Here is a 25,467-nt window from a genome sequence, read left to right as displayed (position 1 = left end):
TAGATATTAATTTGATTTATAATACCACTATGAATGACCTAATGAATGTTTATGATGATTTTCCAGAACAGCAGGTACGGATTAATTTGATTTACACCATTAAATGCAGGTCATGATAGCTAAAATAAATGAATCACAATCAAACCATCTCTAAGGGCATAACCAATTCACTAGGCTCCCATCAATGCGGGCGGTGAGCAGGGGTTTATATTTGTTGCCCCACCCCTATATGGCAACAACCTAGAGTGCATTTCATAATTCAAACAGTGACCTTCATCAAGTCACAGTGGATGTAACTAGCCATGACTCCTAGGCCACTATTTGGGCTGCAATCACAAAATTTTTTGTTATAGATATGAGAACTATAGATTTAAGCATTAATGCGGATGTTAGAGACTTCTGAGCATAATCATGTGTGAATGCATAAGAACATAAGCTGCTGGTTCTCTTCCATGTTGTATCTCACTAAACATATCCATTTACTTAAAGCGGGAATGCTCAATATGTGAGGCCACTAATAAAACAATATATTGGAAAATCGAGTAAGTTTACCATCTGCAACAACTATTTCTACAGGGTGCAATAAAGACAACAAAGATGTCAATATTGTTAAAATATTCAAAATAGGCTTCTCAATAAATTCATATGAAAACACAAATTAAAATTAATATGAGAATGCTGAACGCTAGCTTCTTGAGAATAGCATCTACACATAAAACAATGACTGTAATCTCATTTGACCATATGAAAAAGTTCCTAGGCTTCACTATTTGGTTCCTTCTATTCACCCATAGCAAGATTTTCAATTTATTGGCCAATAACCCTCCAAAAAGTTATGTAGCGCTGTGGACAACAATTCTTGTCACAAAAAGTCTACGAGTTACAACTAAATCTATTCTACATTCTAAAAGTTGAAATTTGAACATAGAGACAAGTTCCAAGTGACGTGTTCCAAAATGTTGATTAATTAGCAATTTGCTACCAAGCCAACAATCGCAAGGAAGATGAAAGAAATCATCAATGGTTAAACCGTTATATCAAAACAACAATGTAATTAGAAAGATGGAGAAAAAGCTCAAAATAGTCCCCGGCAAATTTAGTCCAAGAGTTTCACAGTGATCTAATTTAGTCCCTCGACAATTGAAAATAAATCCCGTTTAGTATCCTATTTAAAAACTATTCAAATTAATGGAAAGTATCCGCTACTTGTTTTGCCTTCTAAATTGAGAAGAGCAATTAGTAAAAAGTAATTTATAGTTACTATTTTTTAAATGTAACAAACCGGTTTGGGATGGCTGGTTCAACCGAACCGGCCAACCCCTTCTATTAAATCGCGACCCAACAGAGAGGAGGGTTGGGGTTGTTCGCGAAATAGAGGGAGCGGGCGATGGACGGTTCGTGCGAAAGAGTAAGGCGAGTTTCGTTTTTTCAAATTTAGCAAACGATTGTTTTCAATGATAAGAATTAATCATTCCTTTTCTTTCCTACTGTTAAAGGAGTGATAATTTTGGAAGAAATTTCTGTGGATGAGAAGAACGATTGAGAATAAAAGGGAAGAAGGTTTGTTGAAATTATTCATTCATTTTCTTATAAATTTCGTCGATTTCTTCACTTAAACGTGAATGATATTTTCACAGAGGATAAGGAAGAGATTGAAGTGAAGAAAAAGGAATTTGGGAGAGAAAGGATTTTGAGAGTTTGAGAAGTTCCCATTTGTAAGTGAATGTCTTCTTATAAAATTTTTATTGATATTTTGTTATTGAATCACAATTTTATTTTATATGAAAGTTATTATATGAATTTAGGGTTTTAGGAAAGGGGAGATCAAGTCTTAAGAATTGATCCCGCGAGGATTCAACAAGGAGGAAAAAAAAATGAGAGAAATTGATTCAAGGTTATATCAAGCATTGAAGGCCTGAAAAGTTCAAAGTGGGTAATTATAATTATGAAATTCAATATTTTGCATTATTCTTTCAATATGATATAATATTTTGTATTATAATATTGTTTTCAAGGTTTTATTTTAAGGACTATCATATGTGAAATGTTGAAAGATTAAACGTCTAAATAATTGTAAATATTATTACAACAGAAAATAAAAAAAATCAAATAACATGAATGAAATTATGAATGTGAATGAAAAATAAAGTTATATAGTACATGTATGTATTAAGGAAATATCTAAACAAAGAAATGACATATGAAAATGAATAAAAATGTTCACGATAAATGGAAGAGAAAGGAAAAGGATATATATGAAACTACAGGAGTTCACCCCCTTATGGTACTGGCTGGGGAAGCCATACTCGTGCACGTAAAAAGGAAAAGGAAAAGGTCATGGAAATGAAAAAGTAAATAAAAGAAAAATGATGTACCTTTGGGTACTTTGAGACGGTGCTCCTGTATAAATCAAATGGGAAAAGAAAATATTAAGGAAATATTAAAGTTTCAAAATGCTTTAAATTATTTTTAAAAAAAACGATCAGAGATATATAAATTACTAAAATGAATGAAATAATATTAAGAAATGATAGGACACATATTAAAGAATATTTATATTGATTGTCTTAATAGTTACCATTGAGTTTACATTATAAACTCAAACCCCTAAATTAATGTCTCAGGTAAATCCCCAAAGAAGAAGAAATGGCAATGGCTGAAAGAAAAAAATTCGTCTATAGAAGGCGACGTGCAAATTGTGACGTCCCAGACATCTATAGTGAAAGGATTTATCGACATTTTTTCTTCTCGCTCAGATCAATACAGACATCCAGAAATGATAATTGCATTAAAGAAAATGAATACAATATAAAAATATAATTTACATTACGACATTTCATATTTACAATCAAAAGTGGCGTCCAAAAGAATATACACAATAACCGCTCGAGCTACACAATAATACATGAACCAAAAACTACGAAAAACTATACTAGTGTCTGAAGGAAGCTTCATGCGGGAGGCTCTACGTGTATCACTTGTATCAGTCAGTATTCGGTGTATCAATGAAATCATGGTATCAATATCCGTATCAGTATCAATAACGATCCAATGATGTAAACAGTATGCAATATCAATGAAATCGTGCAGTGACAGTAAACGCGTAAATCCGTCAGTAAATCCATTTAATATCAATGAATCAATTCAATATTAATAAATCCGTTGATATCAATAAATCAGTCAATATCGGTAAATCCATAAAAAAATCATAAGAACAATACTTTACACATGCATTCCAGTACAGTAGTCTTACTTAACAAGTACAAGCGCTGGCTATTAAGGCGTTTTTCAAGGTTAGTATCGATGTTAGTAATCCGTTGGCTCAGTAAATAGAGTCGTCACCCTTTGCACGTCGGCATAGTAATCTCCTTATAACTCTCATCAGTAATCACGTGATCAGTAGAGGATAACACCAAACTCTTTTTAAAGGAAAGCCCGTCTGCCCACAATCCTGTACAGGTCAATTTCCAACCAACAGTTCAATCAGTCTTTAATTATCTTTCAGTAATATAATAGTAGTATCACCATAATATAACAGTAATAGCGACTAGCTATTACTCAAGCACATATCTATATCCATTTTAATGCATTATAACAAAAAGTGCATGATTAAGCTTAATTTAGAAAACTCTTAAAATATCGTACAGTAGACAGAAATTGTTGTAAAATGCATAGTTTCAGAAAATTACCAAATTACCAGAGATCATATAAAACAACATTTCAAAGCTTTTATTATACTGAAGCAACATTTTTCAACATCACAAAAGTTACGCGTTCGATAAAAATCCCACAGAATTCAGAATACTCGGTGAAAAATCTTCAGAAAATACTCAAAATGTGTAAAATCATATTCTTTATAACATACAAAAAGTTACGCGGTAAAAGCTTCGTCAATTTTTCAACATCCAGATAATTTTCTATTCGATAAAAATCCCACAGAATTCAGAATACTCGGTGAAAAATCTTCAGAAAATACTCAAAATGTGTAAAATCATATTCTTTATAACATACAAAAAGTTACGCGGTAAAAGCTTCGTCAATACAAAGATATGCACGTTTTTCGGTAACGGAAATACAAAACTGAGCAGAAAAATACCAAAACTTGAAATCTTCGAAATCAGAAATAGGATTCGGATTCCTTACTGCGAGAAGAACAAATCTCTCAATTGCAACAACGGACGAAAATCGATCCGCGGCCTCCGAAACCAAGCTTTTCCTTCTCTTTCTCTTTCTAACTTTTTCTCTCTTCAAAACGTGCAAACAGTCCTTTATATAAAAAAAAAGATATTTACGTTCGTACATATGACCTTTACGTTCGTACCGGGACGATCGACTCTGTACACATATCGTACGGACGATGTTTTTTGTTCGTCCCTGCACGATCTCCTCTGGCAAAAAAATCTGTTCAGTTCGTACAGACGAACTTGCACTTTACTCAGTTCGTACAGGCAATTCATACAGACTAACCATACAGATTTTCAACAGTTCGTCAGTACTAAGGTCAGTTCGTACAGACTAACTGCACAAAAAAAAATCTAAAATCCAAGAGTTTAACACAAATGACAACATGTAAAATATTTGATGAAAATGATTCGTAGCGACATTGTTTGATTTAGAGTTTTTTTTGTGATTAGTAGCTCTTCATATGTTCAAAAGTTTATGTTAATATGATTTTTGAAATTGTGATGAAATTGTAATATTGTCCGATTTTCAGTTCCCGCCTCGTTAAATCGAGTATCCGGGCCGGGTCGTGACATTAAATTTCTCATTCATCAAAACCTTCAAATAAAATAATTATGTAAACAATTTAGGGTGTGAAACAAGCATGATTAGAGAAGAGTCAAGGCATGCGGCGAATGTCCCTAAAGCAATGGCATGACTCAAAGACAAAAGAGTTATCTGATAGTAAGATTTCCATCGGATTTATGCCTTAAATCTTGAGATTGAGCGAGCAAGTCTCATGAATATAGTTAATCCTAAGATTAGGTAAAATTTAACTTAGACGACAAATCTCATGACTATCCTTCTTCACACCCTCTAATTCTATAAATGTCTTCTCCAATGATCTCTCATTGCAACTTTCATGCTTCTGTCTCACTAAGAGTTTCTAGAATTTAGGGATGAAGAGGAAGGTTATATTTAAAATTATTAATATATAATATTAATTAAATAAGATAAATTAATTGAAGACTTAAATTAATCTTAATAATTAACATTAATTAACAAAAAATGTAATAATTTAAACAAATCAATATTATTTTTTATTTCTTTTTATTAAATAAAATTTATTATGTTTAATTAATTTTATAAACTATTAGTTAATAATTAATTAGTTACTAATTATAACTTAATTAACACAAGCAGAATTGATTAAAAGTTCTATTAAATAAAACTATTTATATTCAATCATATATATATGTGTGTGCGTGGGGGGCGTGGGGGTGTAACTAGGCAATCAAACTAATTTTAATAGTTAATATTTAAATATTTTGCTTCTTAAGGGTTTTTCTCTTCTCTTTCTATAAATTGTCAACATAAAAATTTAACATGAATTGGAAAAAGATATAGGGAATAATTAAATGAGAATATAGATCAATGTAAGAAATATAACTTTACATATAAAATTGCAATACCTAAAATACTTAACTTTTGGTGTTAACCTTAGTTGTGAATTTCGACCTTAGGATTAATTGGAATTAATTTTTAATAATCAAGAACACGATTTAAATTGGAGTACTATAATAGTATGGGACTAAATTTGTCACTTATTAATAATCGAGGGACTATTTTGAGCAATATAACCAATTATGTAAGAATTAACCAAGAGTTGGCTCAGTCATCACCTGTAAGTGGGGCGTCATAGCTTCATTCAATTGATGTAAAATAATGGCAACGATTTATCAAGTTTCAGAATACAACTTACTTGATGAAATTTGATGACTTTGAATGAGAATGATAGAAAAATAATGCACATATTTATTTAAATAAAAAAGGAGTAAATATAGAATGTTTGAAAGAAACTACATGAAAATGAGAGATTTAAAGAAATAAAGAAATATTATAACCCTTTATATGTTGAGAGTGTAAAAATAGGAATTGAGTAACCATAGTTGTGGATCAACAGCCAAAAATGGAATTGGTAAAGTGATCTTAGTGATAGGGTAATAAAAAAAAAAGTTATTTTTTGAAAATAGTCAAAATACTATTATGAATGTCATTAATGATTATGCTCCTCAAATTAAAAGAAACTATTATCAATATTAGATTAAAATGATGGATTAATATAGCATACACATTAGGAAGAGATGATTATTGGTGGTGATTGAAATGGATAGGCCTAGACTATTAGGAGAAAAAGAGAAACAAAATAATGCAAAATTAGAAAATCAAAGACCTAGAGATTGAAGCTTTATTATGCGTGGAGCTGGAAGACATTAGCCAAATATCAAATCAAAGAAAGATGAAAATATTATTTTGAGAAACAAAAAAAATTAGAAAAGCAAATTAAGCATAATCAGGAAATGTATTATATAATCTTTTAGATCAAATAAAAAAAATTTGAAGTTGAATAAATTTTATAGAAGATGCATAAAGTTAAAATGCTAGGATCAAATGAGATACCATTTACAATTTAGAGCTATCAGAGATGTTGCAGTACGATAAATTTTATCGAAGATGCATAAAGATCAAAAGCTAGGATCAAATGAGTTAACATTTACAATTTAGAGCTATCCGAGATGTTGAAGGTGTGTTTAAACAAATCTAATTAATGAAAGCCCAAAAAAGAGAAGAAGATCAAATGACTAAAGAATAAGCAAGTTTACACTAGCCTTTTGGAGCAAAAGAGAAACAAAATAATGCAAAATTATAAAGAGACCAAACTTATGACTCATATAGTGAAATCATAGGAAAGGGTAATAATGGAAGATATGCATAGAAATAATATGTAAACATCTGAGGATCATTTGAGTTAAATATGAAGCACAGATACTTCTAAAAGACCATTGAGTCATATCAAACATTTGACTGTAAGGTACTCTGAGACCCGTAGAAATACTGATTGGCATGCCTGTAATTATCTAAGCATGTTCGGTCAGCCTATTTGGACATACTGGCACAAGAAAATTGAAGGCAAAGACAAATTAATGCCAGTTCCATCAGGATTCATCATAGAAAAGCAACAGAATTCAAGCATCCAAGGAATATTATGAAAATTATAGCTTTCCATACTAGATAACTCAATAAGATAACCTTGGAAGGGAAACTCATACAAGTTTGCAGTCATTATTCAAAAAGCTGACAGCTTTAGCAATCTGATGCAGTCCCCATGCAAAATACTCATCCCTGCATTATTCAGTGTGGAGATAATAAGAAATCTTCTTATTGATAATAATTTATAGAATTAAAAGGAAGTACATCTAAATTGCGTTTAGATTTTTAGCTTTTAATAAGTATTTTACAATAAGTATTTATAGGCCTAGAAAATTTAAACACGGAGACATATTCATTTCACATCTTATGGGTATTTTTGTGGAAGAAATTCAATTACCAACAATGCAATTACTCTAGTACAAGGAGTCCCATCATCACAACATATTTCAAAGTAGTTACTATTTCAAAATATGCATGTACACGGCTGGTTGAAACTGATGATGCTAGAGAATTATTTCCAAAGGGTGCATGCAGCGCTAAGCATGATGAACTGAACACAGATCATCAACATAATCTCTACTGAAACTACCCTTAAAAACAAAAAATTTGTCCCTCAAATTGTTTAAAAAGAACATTTTAGTACAAGATATCACAAGGAAAGATTATATAAAATCAGTTATCTACAAAATCCAGTGGCCGATATATACAGACCATTATCTTCTGTGAATGAAATTTATCGATCATTTTATAGGAAGAAATTCAATTGCAAACAATACAATGACTTTAATACAAGCAGTTCCCTCATCATAATATATTTCAGAAATAGTTATTATTTCAAAAATATGATTGCAAAAGGCTGATTGAAACTGATGATGCTGATAAATTATTTTCAGTTGTGCATGCAAAAGTATGCGCTGCTGAACATAGTGAACGCTATACATATCATCCATCTTAATCTGTATGGAAACTACCAGTAAAATAAAAAACTTGACCCTCACTTTGATTAAAAAGAAATTTTTAGTATACTCCTATACATAAACAACAACAACAACATCAGGCCTTTATCCCACTACGTGGGGTCGACTACATGAATCCTTTTTTCTCCATTATGTCCGGTAAATAGTCAAATTCTCATTTAGATCTAATAAAGAAATGTCATTTCTAATATTTTCTAACCAAATCTTTTTAGATCTACCCCTACCTTTCTTAACATAGATTAAATCTAATACATCTACTCTCCTAACCGGGTCATCGGAAGGCCGCCGTTTTATGTGACCAACCATCTAAGGCAACTCTCTCTAATCTTATCTATCACTGGAGCTACTCCAACCTTTTCACGTATATGCTTATTTCGTATCATGTCTCTAAGAGTAAAGCCACTCATCCACCTAAGCATCCTCATCTCTGCAACACTTAACTTAATATTATGCTTCTCTTTTAATGGCCAACAATTTGCACCATAACGCATTGCAGGTCTAACCATCATCTTATAGAATTTTCCCTTAAGTTTTCGCGGTACTTTTCTATCATAGAACAAGCCCAATGCATTCCTCCACTTCATCCATCTATTTCACAATCACTCTAAACAATAAGATATCTAAAACATGTACTCTTATTAATGACTCGATCGCTCAAAGTGATAAACCCCCACTAGATCTATTGCTACTAAAATTACACTACATGTATTCAATTTTAGATCTACTCAAACGAAAACCTTTAGACTGTAAGGTTGACCTCCATAATTCAAGTTTTCCTTCAACTCCCTCTTTAGTCTTATCAACAAGAAGAATATCGTCAGCAAAAAGCATACACCAGGGAATATCCTCTTGCAAATCTATAGTAAGAACATACATGACTAAAGAAAAAAGATATGGGCTTAAGGCTGATCCTTGATGTAATCCAGCTGAAACAGAAAAATACTTGGTCAAACCACCTTGTGTTTGAACAGAAGTAATAGCTCCAGCACACATATCCCTAATAACTTGAATATAAGCATTATTAATCCCTTTCTTTTTTAGAACTCTCAATAGCGCTTCTCTTGGAACTTTATCATATGCTTTCTCTAAATCAATAAATATCATATGAAGATATTCCTTTGTCTCTCTATAGTTTTCCATCAAACCTCTCAATAAATGAATGACTTCCATAGTAAACCTATCCGACATGAATCCAAATTGATTTTGAGAAATATTAGTATCACGTCGTAATCTATGCTCCATAACTCTCTCCCATAGTTTTAAAGTATGACACATCAACTTATTCCTCTATAATTTGCACAATCTTGTGCATCACCTTTATTCTTAAAGATATGAATCAACACACTCATTCTCCACACATCTGTCATATTTTGTCTTCAAAATAATATTAAAAAGTTTAGTAAGCCAAGAAATTCCTTCATCTACTAAGCATTCAACACCTTTATTGGAATATCATTAGGTCCAATAGTTTTCACACCTTCATTTTCTTTAAACCATCTATAACTTCAGTTTTAGTAATACACCGATAAAAATAAAAAACTATATTTTCATTTAGAGTGTTAAGGTCATTAAAGTCAATTGTATTTTCATAATCATCATTGAAAAGCTTAGCAAAATATCTCATTCACCTTTGTCGAATATTCTCTTCAAAAAAATATTTTTTGATCTTCATCTTTAATGCACTTCACGTGAACTACATCTTTACTACTTCAATCTCTTTATTTGGCTAGCTTATACATATATCTTTCACCCCCTTTAGTATCTAATCTATTATATAAATTAGTAAAAGCTAAAGTCTTTGTATCTCAGAATGATTTCTTAGACTTCTTACGAGCAACTTCATATATTTTCCAATTTTAAAATTTTTTAAATCTATACCAATTTTTATAACTGAGCTTCTTATTTTTTATCTTTTCTTGCACATTTTAATTCTATCGTCAATTATTTTTACTATTAAAAGCTTTTCCTTTTGATACTTCAAGCATATTCTTTGCAACATTTTCAATATTACAAGATATTATTTCCCACATAACATTAGTTTCCTCATACACCGACAAAATCATAAGATCATGAATCTTACTCTCAAATATATTTTTGTTAGAGTTCTTTAAATGTCACCATCTAATCTTAAAACAATGATATATTATATTTTTCATACTTTATCCCTTCATCTTAAAGTCCAAAACTAATAAGCGGTGTTGAGTACATAGATTTTCACTCGGAATAACTTTACAATCTCTGTAATCTAAATGATATTTTTTCTTACAAGAAAATAATAGATCTGAGTTTTACTATATCCATTCTTACAACTGATGAGATGCTCGTCTCTTTCATAAATAAGGTATTAACAATAACAAAATAATAAGCTAGAACAAAATCTAATATAGTCTTACCACCTTCATTAGCCACTCCAAATCCATAGCCACCATGAATACTTTTAAAATCTTCTACTTCTCTACCAACATGTTTATTTAAATCTCCCCCAAAAAAATTCTTTCTTCAAGAGGTAACTTTTGTATTAATTCTTCTAAGTCATTCTAAAATTTTACTTTTGAGCATATATTCAAACCTACTTGACGAGCATAAGCACTTATAATATTAATAATATTATCATCAACAATAATCTTTAAAGCTATAATTCTATCTCCAATTCTATCAATTTTTACAACATTATCTTTCAAACTCTTATCTATAATCACACATACATCATTTCTATTACAACTCCTACCAGAATACCAAAGTTTAAATCCTAAATTATCAATCTTCTTAATCTTCTCTCCCAACTATTTAGTTTTCTGAATGTATAGAATATTTATCTTCATATGAATCATAATATCATTTTTTTTCCATTAATGTGCCAGTAAGTGAACCTAGATTCCACAATCCTAATCTAATTTTAGTTTCATGGACTAGCTTCTTTGCCCACATCCATCTATGATGTGGGAACCCTTGCCTATTTAACACTGCATTCGGGGCACAAATGCAGCAGCCCTTCCACGTTTTTCACTATATTCAGACCATACAGCTCGTCACTTCTAAGGAACGTCCTAGCATTAACACAATATATTAAATGATTTGTGTCATGATTATTCGACAAGTTTTATGCATCGCTTCGACAAGTTTTATGCATCGCTTCGACAAGTTATGATGCACCGACACTTCTCCTCAAAGAGACGTGCAGTGTCCGACACCGTATCCGACACGACACTCGCCCGATACTCCTTCGACACGTATCGGACACGCCGAAAATGTGTCCTATTAAAATATATTAAATACAAATTGGACACGCGTGTCCGACACACGTATCTTAAATATTTTATGATTTTTTTAAAATATAATTTCTTGTATTTGGCGGGATTTAAATTAAATTTCTTATTTTCAATCCACAACACCAAATCAACGTCCGCACTTAATACCCAATTATCGAATATTCTCATTTTCATTTCTTTTTGGCAATGAAGGTATTTTTATCTCCTCTCTTGGTGACTGATAAACGACATCAACGCCTAACTCTCGACATCCTAATACTAATCATTTTAAGCACAAATTCTAGTTAAATGACTTATTATTTATCATTCCTTCTATTGAATATTTGAAACTTCATGTACTAGATAATTTATATTTATGCTTTTGTTGTTGTATTAGACATTTAATGCTTACTTATATTTTGATATTATAAGCTACAAGGCTACAAATGATGTTGTTGTTGTCATTTTTTTTTTGTAATTTCAAATATTATGCTTTGATTGTTTTCTTAATTTTTATGTATGATTTATAAATTATGATACCGTGTCCGCGCCGTACCCGTATCCTGTATTTTTAAGAATTGACGTGTCTCGTATCCATATTGTGTCATATCCGTGTCGCCGTATCCGTATCAGTGCAACATAGGTTATATGCCTATACACGGATAAATTATATAAGAACCATTACCTACAAAATCAAGTGGGTGATATGCGCAGGTCATTATCCTCCATGAATGAGAACAAATTCCAAAGAATCATTAGTTTCAGGAATGATATTACCCTTTTTTCTCTCTTTATTTCAGCAGAACAATTCTTCAAGGAATAATTGATGAGGGAAAAGGAAAGTAAGAAAATGTGATTCTTCAATCTCAAAAGTAGAAAATTATACATCCACAGTGGGAACTCGTAGCTACAACTTTCACTTTGCTGAAAGTTGATGCCCTAAATGTGATGAAACAAAAGTCAATCAGATAACAGCTCTCTACTGATGCATGAAAACAATGATAACACAATGAATGACGAGGTGATATTTTAAGAGTAGCAATAGATAGTAAGAAAATCACAAGTTCAAATTTAGGAGTAATATACCTCTGTGTACCTTCCAAATTCAACTCTTTAATCTTCTCAGATAGAGGCATAACAGGCTCAGTTACAATGTAAATTGTATGTTTTGTCATAGAACCATCCAAAATTTCAGATTCTGTACTATGGACAAAGGATAGTATATTTGGATGTCTAACCTGCAAACAACAGAAAAAGGTATATCAACCTCCAGTTAAAAGATACAAAATTAATAGAACTCATAACGCAGTTAGTAAAAAGATGTTAACCTACGCTAAGGAGAATGCACAAAGCCCCCTAAAAGTTTGGATGTGGCAGGCGAAGATCATGTCTATTACAAGTTTTAAGTGTTATATTTCAAAGCCAAGAAAAATATCTAGCACATCTATCAAATAGCTTAGCACTTTGTCAATTTTTCCATGCTATGCAGCTTGAAAAAAATCCTCAATTACACAAGTAGATTCATATTAGCCAAGTAGCACATAAAATGGTGGTCTTAGACTTCAAGGAGCAGCCTAAAGAAGCTCTGAAGCATCTTTTGATAGGTATAGGTGTTTAAAAACAAAGTATACTGGCCTAACAAACGGAAATTGAAGAATGCACTGACTTCTTCAAAAAGGCATCCTAAAGAAGTACTACAACAACTTTTGGTGATGAAAAGGTGAATAATACATGTATAGCCCAAGGAAATAGGAATTGTGCATCATATCACCCATTTTCATCATTGTCAACATGAATAAGAAATGAAATTTGTGTTTCATTGCAAACAAGATACAATAAAAAATGTAGCTTAAAAAATTGTCAAATCAAACAATTTTCCAACTTTGTGTGTTATTGTCCTATAAAAGTACAAAACTATCAAAATCCTATCAACTTTTGTAAAAGTCCATTATAAATAATAAAACGGTGAACAATCAAATCACTAATCAAAATTGAAAATTATTTTTGAATAGCAAGAATGGCTTACAGTGCGCAATCGCTTAACACCGTTGCGACCAGCAACCAGATGCCCATCCTGGCTGCTACTCCCAGATAAAGAAAATATTGAAACAGATGAAGCGTCATCCTGTTACAACGAAAACATAAGATAATTCAGCCATCCGCAATGCAACTTAAAAATAAAAAAATAAACAAATAAGAAACGCAGCTAAAATCTAACGCATTCATCAGGAGGAATGAGACGTGCGTGAAAAATCAATCAAAATTTCAAGCAACTTTATATATTCAGGAGAAACCATCAGCATAAGTTAATATCTATTCCTTTGTTACCTCACCCTCAAAACAATCTACAATACAACAACAACAACAACATCAAGCCTTTATCCCACTACGTGGGGTCATAATTTTAAAGTATGACACATTAACTTAATACCTCTATAATAGATGATTTTATATCCATATAAAGCTTTACTTGGGAATCAACTTTATCTTGCTAATATCAAAACCACTATAGCTCATCTCATGCGTGCTAATCAAAATACTTGACTAACTTGTAGCTCATCTCAAAGGAATACAAAACAATAATGCTGATGCGAAGAAAAATAAAAAAGCATAAATGTCTGTTGATGGTAAATTCAATCGCAATATTTTGCATGGTTTAATTCTTCCTGCTTGGATAAAAACATACTAAATGTGTACCACTTATTCATAATGCAATTTAAAGACGTTACACTTCCAGCAGCACCATTGAGTTTATTCAGCACTACTAAACGGCTTGTACCTTGCCTTACTGAAAGAAACTGGTCAAGACTCCCAAAAAGACCAATCAGTTAATCTTCAAACCATTCCAAACTGGTTTCAATATCCACATACTACTCAAAAATAGATTTCCAACAAGGCACCTCTCCTGCAAACTCCTACCAGCTTATTCATCCATGCAACCCAAATTACCTCTCCCAACCATTCAGTTCAGTATACAACATACGCAATCCTAAACCTGCACACTTCTAATGACAGATCAAAGCTCTAATAAGTGAAATTCAAAATTCGATGCTCAGATTACTAGCAAGAAGCGTAGCAGGGAAAAAAATAACAAGAAACCATCTAATATTGGAGCTTCCATCAAGGAATTTAAAAAGGAAACTAAAACGTCGGCGATTAGAACCTTAGACGTGCCGCGGTAGTGAGTCCATGATCCCCAGGCCGAGGAATATGGTTCGCCGATATTGTATGGAAAATCTTTCAGCCCCGCGCCAGATCCAGCCACCACGCCCTTAAGAAATTTGAGCATTTTTTAGGTTGATAGGGTTACCAGTGGAGATTCAGATGTAAATCGACAGCGCGATCTGGGAGGGAGAAAGCCGAGAAAGAGCGTTGAGAGACAATAATCTCTCCAATTGCAGAATGTATTTCGTGGCATATATGTAATTACATAGAGAAATTAAACTCTATAAAAAGATATGGAAAAATATAACAATTGTTTATTTCTTAAAAAATAAATTCAACACATCTTGGTCCAAAATCCTCTTATCTTTAATTATAGATTATTTTTTTAAATTTTAAATTGGTCCAAACAAATTTTGATCAAAGTTAAGACTTTATTAGAAAATTTCTTATTTAGCTTAGACATTATTCAAAACCTATTCTAATTATTTTTTTATTGAGACATAATTTAAATAATGTTTGTATATAATTTGAATAAGTTTCATAAATTATTTGAATAAGGTTTATATTCGAACAAGTTTTGAAACAAGGTTCAATAATGATTCAATAGGGGTCGATGCAGTACTGATTTCCAATAGTTTGAATTATGTAGAACACAAGGTTTAATATAATAGGGTGCAATCATAGCAACTAGACATAATAAAGTATAAGTAAACCCTACTTAAAAGTAAAATTATTATTTATTATTAGATAAACATACTCTTCTTTGAGAGGGGCATAATTCTATTGTGAATTTTCCATTGGATTGATTCCTACTTTTAATTGTTATCAATAAGATAGCATTGAGGTGAGAGGGAGACAATGAGAGATTGAAAACAATATATACATAGACTTGAAAATGATAGAGAATAAATTTTCTCTCCACACCCCTCATTTTCTTCACCAAACCCTACGGACAGTACTCTGCTCTACCCTTAGTACTCTGCTCTACCCTTACTACGCCCATTATCTTCTCAGGGAGTCCCTTCTACTAATGTGTATCTACCATATATCTTGTTATTATATTACCCACCACCTCCTCAGCCCTTTATAGGTAGACCTTCCAACTAGACCACAGTTACACTGATGATAGATGGACACATGTTTATTGAGCCTAAGGGTGACATGTATATAATGCATGATTTATATTATTTAGATATTTTAAGAAGTAATATTTTCAACCAAATATTTTATGCATGTTTCATCCATCAAAGCAGCCCACACATAATATATGGGATATCATACATAACAGATTTGATGCTTCATATGTTTCTTCGAAGAAAATCCCTCAGGAAGTTTGTGATATGTGTTTTATTGAGATTAGTAATTAGCAGTATTAGTAACATTTATGCATTTTAATTAATCTAATAAAAAATATTCCAAGTTGTACTTTTCGATATACATAGAGATTTCTACTAATTTCCCCGAGATAATGCAAAGGTCAGAAAAGTTTTTGAGAAGCGTAGTATGACACTATGATTCACTTTCAAAATATATTTATAGACATTAGGAAGTCAATAGAGCAACTATTTTGGATTGGTAACAATGTATGGGCCGAGCTGATCAGAGCTTGGGCCAGTCCAGATTATATTAGGAGGAGTGTCCATAATAGACATAATCGAGCTTCTGACATCGGGGGCATAGGTAGCACCCTCCATACCAAGGGTTCAGTTCCACACACTGAGCACAAGCAATAATTGGTAATAATTTTAATAGATTTTTATTAATTTATTTATTTAGTTATGAATATTAATCTAAGTAAATTATAGAAAGAGATGCTAGGTAGATAACCCATTGTTGCTGAGTTGCACACTCATACCCACCAATGTCAGGAGGACCAACAATGAATGGATGAGCGAGAGAGGAGGGCCTTTATGAGTCTATAAGTTTAGAATATTAATAAAAAATATTTTAAGGGCCCCATATATAATGATTAATCCTACATTATCTTTTGTTGGATGAGTAAACATGGTTTTGAGAGAGTCAAGCTGGAGCTGGTTGGATGAGTAAACATGGTTTCGAGAGAGTCAAGCTGGTGCTGGTGAGGGATCCTCATTTTAAAGATTATTTTGGTTGTTGCATATGGTCATAGGTGGTAGACGAAACACAGAAAGAGAGAGTTTATGGATTAGGCTTGCAGACCTATGCATATGAGAGACAATCCTCTATTTTCTCAAGCTCCAAGCAAGCAGTTTAGAGGGTTTGATTAGTCAACAGGTGGCTGCCCATGTTCAAAAATCATAAGCAAACATGAAAATGCAGGAAAGTCAGATAATAGAGGAGCTTTAGAGAATCAGGGAGTATTTAAGTGGAAAGTAGCCTGCACCTGCATCGCCTTGAGGAGGTGAGGAAAATGTTTCTGAGTAGATTGTTTGTGTTTGTAAATAGTTTATTATTTTTTATGTATAAGGATTGTGTGATTATTGCATAGCTATTGTAATGTTTGAGATCATTTTGAGAAAAGCTTAATTGAAATTTGATGCAATGTGGAAATATTAGCTAAGTTTTTTTTGTTTTATAATATAAAATATTTTTGTTATATTTTATTGTTGTACTGTCGAATAATTGATATGAGAAGATATTTTTTTTATTTGTATTATAGTTTTCTAGCAAAATTCTGACAAGTTTTCATCGGATAGGTCAACACAACAAATTTAGTACTTGAATACTTCCATATTTTTTCGCCAAAGTTTCTCGCAGATTACCGACGAAAAAAGCTGTCGGAATTTCAAGCAAAAAATCAGCGAATTTTTCGCCCAAATTTTTTGTGGACAAATCTACCGCTGATTTCGACGGATTTTTTCACAAGCAATTCGCTAAAAAATTTGATGAAAACTCCACCGGTAATGACTCTAGAAATTGTCTTTTTTCAAGCCTAATTCTATCAAAAATCCACTAGAATAGTTTTCAACGAAAACTTTATGTCACAAATTTGTTTCCGGCACCCGAAATACTGTCAAAATTTAATATGTTAGAAATATGCTAATGATGCTAATTTTCAGTGAATTTTGAAGGTTTTGCAGCTGATTTGTTCATAAAAAATGACTACATTTTATGTAGTGGTTTTGTGTGTTTACATGCTATTAAGGATTTTAATAATATAAATAAATAGCGGTCAATACCCCTATCTAATGTAACCACAAATAAAGAAAAAATAAACTCATAGTGGGCATTTGCCCGCCTTGACAATTGCAAAGTTTTGCCCATACCAAGGCCTTTTAGAATATAAAGAACTACTTGATCGACCATCCCATATTAGATTCTTCAATTCCAAGCAAACCTTTGATATTTTGTACCACACTCTTGACAATTTGGCCAATGCTCTCCTAACTAAAACCATGTCGAATGAGAGCAAGGTGCTTCTTGGTTGCAAGTATTATTAGTGTAAACTAAAATAAGCGTAGGATTTTTGAAATTTTTAGCGCTTAGTTATTAGAAAAATAAATGCGGGGTAAACTAGTGATGTATTTGGAATTCCCTGTCTAGTTTAGTTTCCATATGCATGGAATTCGCCCAATTTGGATGAATTCCAAATACATCGCTTGTGTGAAACATTGTTTGTAGTATCTTGTCAAAGATAGCCACTCCTACCCACTCTTGCGCGCTCCAACCGCTACCAAGTTATACACTTAATTTATTTTACTTCAAACCAAACAAAAATAATAATTATATATATATTTAGTATACTCAATCATATGACTAAAAAATATTTTCAATATACTATATTTTCATTACGCAAATTTTCTTTTACTCGACATTTCTTGATCAACAAAACAAATAGGGCTTCAATATTTTGTAATTGAAAAGCATTACCTACTTTTGATCTTCATTGTGTATAAGCTATGTTACTACATGCTTTTGTATAAGATAATTTTATTTCTTGAGTCAATTCATTACAATATTTGATAACTCATGTGACCTTATCAGGATTCCTAGCACATTGATCCATGATTTTACCATAAATTGACATCATCTTTATTTCTTAGTTGGTCATCAAAAGACAAGCTCTAGTTGATTTTCTGAGCTCATCATATTCTACTTTTAAAAAGTGGTTAGTATTTTTTTTTTTTGGAAATTGTTGGGTGGCCCATTTCATTGTTGTAAGAAGAAGTTACATGAAAAATAAATCCCACAAAAAAACAACAAAATCCTGGGAGAGAAAAACCAAAGGAGTTGCAGCAAACTACAACCCCAGAAAGCTTAAACCAAAGAGAAAAACAAAAAGATTAACAATTCATGTTATAAGTAAAAGATCCCATATAAGTCATAAAATTCATACATGCATCAGACACAACACAACTGCCTAAGCAGAGGGAGACCTTCAAATGGTGTAAAATATATGAATAAGGCCGCAAGGAAAAAATGAGTAGGTTGTAGGCAAAGAGCACCATGGTTGTTAGAACATTGCAAAGGCCATCCAGGATTGATGTGGAAGCAACTTCATCATTATCCAACAAAAAAAAAAAGTAAAGTCCACAAAGAAAACTAGGGATGGAAAAAGCCATTCAACCATCCACCAAACTGCACATAAGCAAGAAAAGCATAATAATTATGAGAGTAGCAATTAATCTCATCAAAACTTTTCTAACTTTTGATTTTATACCAAATAGCCTTCCTGATGTTGCTATGCATTGAGTGGGGCAAAAGAAAGGATCCCTCATAATGTCTCCCTTTCCTTTCACACCATAAGAAATAAATTAAATAACTAACAAATATATAATATAAATTCATGCCTACACCATAAACCAAAGGGTGTTTCAAATTGGGAGCCCGACTAAATGTATTGATGATTACAAATATTAATTATTGAATGCTTTATTTACTTATTCCTGCATCATGTTTAATTTGTATACTTATTATTATGCACTACTAATCTTTTAGTTACAACATACACCGAACAAAAGATTGAAGAACATGCTCAAGACAGTGTAGCGTCAAGGCAAAAGTTAGTTTGTATATTACAAAGTAATATTTTTTATTTTTCTTAAGTGTATTTTTGTATTAGGTGTATGTTGGCTTATGAATCGTGCACACACACACACAGACACAAGGGGATTAAAATTGAATATTATAAGTTTCTATTAATTGTATTGTATGATCTATTCAAATAAAATTTAAATGAGTTTAATTAAAATTAATATATAACTAAGATCATACTGTACGATTAGCTATATTAAGAAACGCGTTGTCAAATTCTGACAACTTAAAATAGACAAATTTAAAATTTAAAAATTGAATTAATAATAATGTATGAATTGCTTCATATTGTACAATATTTAATTAAACTTGCCTAATTAAGTTTGATAATTAAGATTTTAATCAGATCTGTATTAATTATAAATCATATTGTACGATCCATATATCATATAGTATGGGTGGCTGATTTTTTATTTAAACTAATAATACTGGGCGATTTTCCAATCGTACATGACAATTTTAACGACATTGAACTAATCATATTATATGATTTGAATATTGTATTGCATGATCATAAGCGACTAAATTAAAAATTAGGTTTTCCATGAACCCTCTTAATAAACTCTTTCTTGTTTTTAGGAAAGAGTCTTTGGGCAATCAAGGGATATTCTCTTTTCTTGAGAGAACCTTTTTGTATATGTTTAAGAATATTTTGTGTGCATGTGAGAGTGCATATAGTCTAAAGCGAGTCCAAGGGGTATGTTTATATGTTCTAAAAATCTAGAAATTTTCCCCTATGACATCACGACACCAAAGGAGGTAGCATTGCGGCGTCGATCTCTCTGGAACTTTGTGAACTAATTTAGCATGGTGGCGCTGCGATACTGTGGGCTTCTGGAGGGAGCACTACAATACGTATGAATGGGTGTTGTAGTGCTACCCCTTAATTTTATATTTAAATATCCTTTTCCAGTAAGATTGATCCATTCCATTCTCTTAGAGGCACCTGACGAGATAGAGAGAGGAGGATTTCTAGAAAGAGAAAGCCAATTTTGGGTGACTTTACTCTTTTTTTAGTTGAAAGTTGATCGACTCACAAGGTATGTTGTATTGTACCTCTTAATTAGTTTTCAAAAATAAAAAAATTTCTATATCTTTTTATTTAAATTATATTTTTGTAGTAAGCAAATGAGAATAATTTCACATTTGCAAACCATTCATGGCATAACTTTTTTTATGCTATAGAGACATTGATTCTAAATATTTAGGTATTTTTCTAAAAATTTTACATGGGGAATTTTGGGATTTCATTATTTTAATTGATTAAAAAATATGCTGACTTTAAAAAATTAAGTTATAATATAATTAAAACTTCAAAATAATATTGTGAACAATCTTTGATAATTTAATTATATTTTGAAATAATGAATTTCTACTCAATAGGGTATTCGGTTGCCTACCGTGAAGGCATTTTAGTAAATTTTGAAATGAGTTTATCTATGTTTCTATTATTTTAATTCAATTATATGCATGATTATTTTATTGAATTTGGTGATTCTAAGGAGTTTTGATGTGAGAGGAGGAAGTTCTATTCTGGAGAAAAATGCACAGGAAGTCATAAGGACTTAAATTTTTAAATATCTCATATGTGCTTAAGCATTGGGAGTCATAAGGGCCCATGTTTTGTTATGTTAGCGCAAAAAGAGTTATGAGGGTTTGACTTTTAATATTTATTTTTGATGGAAGGTATAAGGACCTAAGGAAAATCTGTTATTTTATGCTCTCATATATAAAGTGCTACTTTATTTATTTTTCTACATTATTATTTAACGTTTTGTTAATTACAAGCATTGTTCTAATACTTGGTTTAGCATAATAATTTTATTCATTAATAACATTTAAATTTGGTAAAAAGAATTTAAAATTTTAGATCGACAATGGCGGCCTATTGAGCTATGTTTGCTCATATTTTATCTGCATTTCTATTTCAGGGTCTGGAAGAGTTAAGGAACCAGTTGAATAGCTGAGTCATGATTTGATCAGTCTTAGTTGTATATGTAATTTTTTTTTATATATATTCATGGGAAATTATTTATGTATGCTTTGTTTTGTATTATATTTTGTAGTTATGTACTGCAGCATTTTGATAAGCAATATATAGAATTTTGGATAAGAAATACAAAGAGGCGAATGTAGTTCTCATTATAATGAGAAGCAGCTGAATACCAACTTCTAAAAGCAACAATAGAGAGATGATATAATGTACTATAGTGCAAATGTTATATATATATATATATATATATATATATATTGATGCATTACCCGAGCAGGCACAAGCAGGACTGGCTGGCGGTTGTGGGCGGGTGGGCATGCAGGTAGGTGGGCAAAGGGGCCTCCGTGAGTGGGGGCAACGTTGGCGTGCGGGCAACAAAATTTTTATTGATTTTTTCTTTTAATTTTTATGGCAGAAATTTTCAGTCAGAATGCCACAGAAAATTTTTTCCTTCAAAAATTTTAGTCGGTTTTAATTTTCCTACGCGGCTTTTAACGGTGGAAAATTTTCCACCATAAAGGCATCGAAAAAGACCAAATATGCCAGAAAATTAGCAATTTCCACTGGAAAAATCCACCATTAACAAGTGATTTTCCTGTAGTGATTTATCACTATTTTTTATGTAAATAAATATAGTAATATCAGCCCATCTTTTTGTTATATTGATCCTTTTTTATAAATAAAATGATATGAAAAAGTATTGGATGAGCAAGAATATGATGAGATAATGTATCATCAAATACACTCTCTTTCATTAACTAAGAAAATGTTCACTTAATTAACATTTTGATTGCTTACTTCACTATCAATGTGAGGTCAATCACAAGTCTTTTGATTATATTTATTTAGATGTTAGGTGGATTACAAAGACACTAATGTCGAACAATTAGAAAGTATGCATTCTTGACAAAATGGATTTGTTTGCATACCAATATATTTAGATAATCACATATTTCTACATATGTAATTTATAGGTATTGATCAGATATGTTCCATCAAGTATCTCGATTAGGAGGGTCACCTAGCCAAGGCGGCGCTCGCCCTCAAGGAGCATGACCTCACTAGAGCTATTATAGTTCAATACCTACTCCCCTAGCAGGAGATTGCGACATGTAGACTCATCTGGTGCAAACGAATGAAGACTGATATTACTCTTGTTGAGCTCCCCCAAGGGAGTCCACCAAATTAGCATGTGCTTTGAGGATCACTCACCTTGACCAACCCATCTCACCTACAGTAGCTCTTAGTGACTAAGGCCATCTACTTATCAATAACATCCATGGTGAAACTCTAAGTGACTTGTCATTGGATTGCAGCTACCCTCCTCTAGGGCACTTGACCCTCGTTCCCCGGGATTCAACGTTCATTCTTGGGTACTCATCATTCCCAAGAACTTGTTGACACTGAGTCGCCCTGTAACCCAGATCCTGAAGATTGGCTCAAGATGCTTGCCTCGAAGACTTATCCAGGGTATTCGCCACATATGAGGTGGCTACACTAGAATAATAGATCCACATGTATACTATATAGCTGGTCCACATGTTTGTGGTAGTTTGTATTAATCATATCATTTGCTATTTTATATCTTTCCTAGGTGTAGCCTTTCCTATATGCCATTTTGATTCTATAAATAAAGGGTGAAGAGATATTTTTTTGGATATTTTTTTCTTTCTTCCGGATCCTTTGCTGCCATTGTGTTTATTTCTAAGATAGTATATAACATTTCTACTGATTGTCTATACTCACTAGCCCCAACTTACATAGTTTTCTAACCATAACTTGTTAACAACTTTCTAGTAGGATCATCTGTCATCCATAGAAAAGTTTGGATCAAATATCCTCTATGGTGCGATGAGCGTGAATTAACTAACAACATTTGCCCGCCTCATAATAAAGTTTTATCAAACTTTTGTAAGTAAATTTTTTTATGCACTTAATTGTAATCATTCTTGTAACATTGAGCTTTGATTTAAGCTTATAAATACAAAGTTAGAGGAAGAGCTCGACATATCCTAAAATGCTCATGTCCCATGCATCAGCATCATACTTCCAAACATGAAATCTAATAATACTCTTAGATTCCCCTTCAGTTTTTTTTTTTTTTCTCCTCTTTCTCTTCAAACTTCAATCGTGTTTGCCAATAAGAACATATGGTGTTACCCATAAACAGATTTTCATATAATAAAATTAATGATCAAAATAGAATGATGATTGTTCAAAATGCAAGACGGTTGTATAATAACATTAAGAAAATTATTTTGTAATGCAACGACATGACACTAAAAGTCATGTTTCATCCTAAGAAACAATGGCATTTTTTAATGTTTGATTAATTGTCCTTCTATTTTGACAATTTATCTTACACTTTTGACATAAAAGACATGAACAACACCATAAAAATACATCTTAACTCTTAAAGTTTTTGAATCCATACTGTTATATATAAACTCAGCTTCCCTTATATATGATTTCATTGCTTTCTTAAACTAAAATACTAAGCCTTCTCTGTACAACTCAGAAGCCACTTAGCCCACTCACTATCAAAATCCAAATCAGTTGAAGGCGACGACTTTGTGTTGGAGTTTTCAATGCCGCCATTCTCCTCTATTTGGGGTTCAGCGGAAAGAAGCATGGATTCCATGGGACACAACTGATCTGCAACTAGCGTAAGTAAAGGCTGAGATGAGTTTGCTTGGCAGCTGGAAGTAGTAGTTGTACTGCTTGTATTATTTATAGGAGCTGAGGAATATTTCTTGTCCAAGTGGGTGTTAGTCCCCATGGTTTTGCATATATGATGCAAGCTGTAGATAACCTCATATTTTGGAGGATTGCAGTCGTTGTCTTCTTTCTGTTGAATAGTCTTCGTCGCTGGGCAACCTTGATCTTTGTTATGAGTGCACTTGTAGTAGCTTCTGAACAGCGAAAAAAAGGACAAATTTTCATGATATCTGCATGTTCTAGGGCTGGTTAATTATGCTTTTTTGCATTTATTTTGATTGTTTTCTTTTCTAATATTTTGTTATAAATTGTTCAATATTCATTTTATTATAATTTTTTTTTAAGCAATTGGCTTTTGTTAGAAGTGGGACAAATCTAGGTTTATTTTGATGATAGGCTTTATAGAAAAAAAAAAAAACAAATAACAGAAATAATAAAATCAATAAAAAATTATATTTAGAAATTCAGCTTAGATTGAGGCTATATTATGAACAAACCAATTACTCAATCATTTACAGAAATGTGGTGGTTCTATGGGATAGCATCATTCTATAGGTGATTTTTCGAGAAATTTAGCATTTATAGCCCCAATTACTGAAATTGTTAAAGTGGACTACTTCTATTGGGACAATACAATTCAATCAAGCTTCAATCACTTGGAGTGACAAGTCTCATCTACATTGATATTGGTCCTTCTTGATTTTGGTCAAGTGTTCCAAGTAGAATGCAATGCTTTGAATGTTGGCATCAGAGCGATAGCATCATTCTATAGGTGATTTTTCGAGAAATTTAGCATTTATAGCCCCAATTACTGAAATTGTTAAAGTGGACTACTTCTATTGGGACAATACAATTCAATCAAGCTTCAATCACTTGGAGTGACAAGTCTCATCTACATTGATATTGGTCCTTCTTGATTTTGGTCAAGTGTTCCAAGTAGAATGCAATGCTTTGAATGTTGGCATCAGAGCCTGTCCTTAGACAAGGAGGACATCCCATTGTTTTATTCAATGAGAAACTTAATGTTACTTTGTAGAAATACTCAACCTACAACGAAGCAAACTAAATCAAGCTTCGACATATTCTAGCTTGAGCTCGTTTCCCTTGTTCAAGCTTGGCTTGATAAGATATGAGCTTTTATGATCTCTGTTAGAGCTCGAGCTCATTTAAGAAACTAATATTTGAGCTCAGAGCGGCTCCC

At 32.1% G+C, this 25,467-nt stretch overlaps 2 protein-coding genes across 3 annotated transcripts in view; both read right to left on the bottom strand.

Annotated features, from left to right (window-relative positions):
- LOC110104575 (probable inactive serine/threonine-protein kinase scy1) overlaps positions 1–14,781 on the bottom strand; it is a 55,433-nt gene extending 40,652 nt beyond the window's left edge. The window contains exons 1-4 of one of the 2 annotated variants that reach the window (XM_020833747.2): positions 14,541–14,781; positions 13,404–13,502; positions 12,464–12,615; positions 7,272–7,344 (exon numbers count right to left, since the gene is read on the bottom strand). In XM_020833747.2, the coding sequence (XP_020689406.1) occupies positions 7,272–7,344; positions 12,464–12,615; positions 13,404–13,502; positions 14,541–14,666 (450 nt within the window). In that variant the 5' untranslated portion in view covers positions 14,667–14,781. Of the gene's footprint in view, positions 1–7,251; positions 7,345–12,463; positions 12,616–13,403; positions 13,503–14,540 lie in introns of those variants that run through there. The other variant, XM_020833748.2, reaches the window with a different exon arrangement.
- A 9,092-nt stretch (positions 14,782–23,873) lies between these two features.
- The window catches only part of LOC110104553 (probable WRKY transcription factor 70), a 13,864-nt gene continuing 12,270 nt past the window's right edge, over positions 23,874–25,467 (bottom strand). Inside the window, exon 3 of the mRNA XM_020833709.2 lies at positions 23,874–24,460. Coding sequence (XP_020689368.1) covers positions 24,043–24,460 — 418 coding nt within the window. The 3' untranslated portion in view covers positions 23,874–24,042. The remainder of the gene's footprint in view (positions 24,461–25,467) is intronic.

Source organism: Dendrobium catenatum, unplaced genomic scaffold (assembly GCF_001605985.2).
Source record: "Dendrobium catenatum unplaced genomic scaffold, ASM160598v2 fragScaff_scaffold_655, whole genome shotgun sequence".
Taxonomy (NCBI): domain Eukaryota; kingdom Viridiplantae; phylum Streptophyta; class Magnoliopsida; order Asparagales; family Orchidaceae; genus Dendrobium; species Dendrobium catenatum.
The sequence above is the reverse complement of the archived record's forward strand: the minus strand, read 5'-3'. Positions and strand labels throughout refer to the sequence as shown.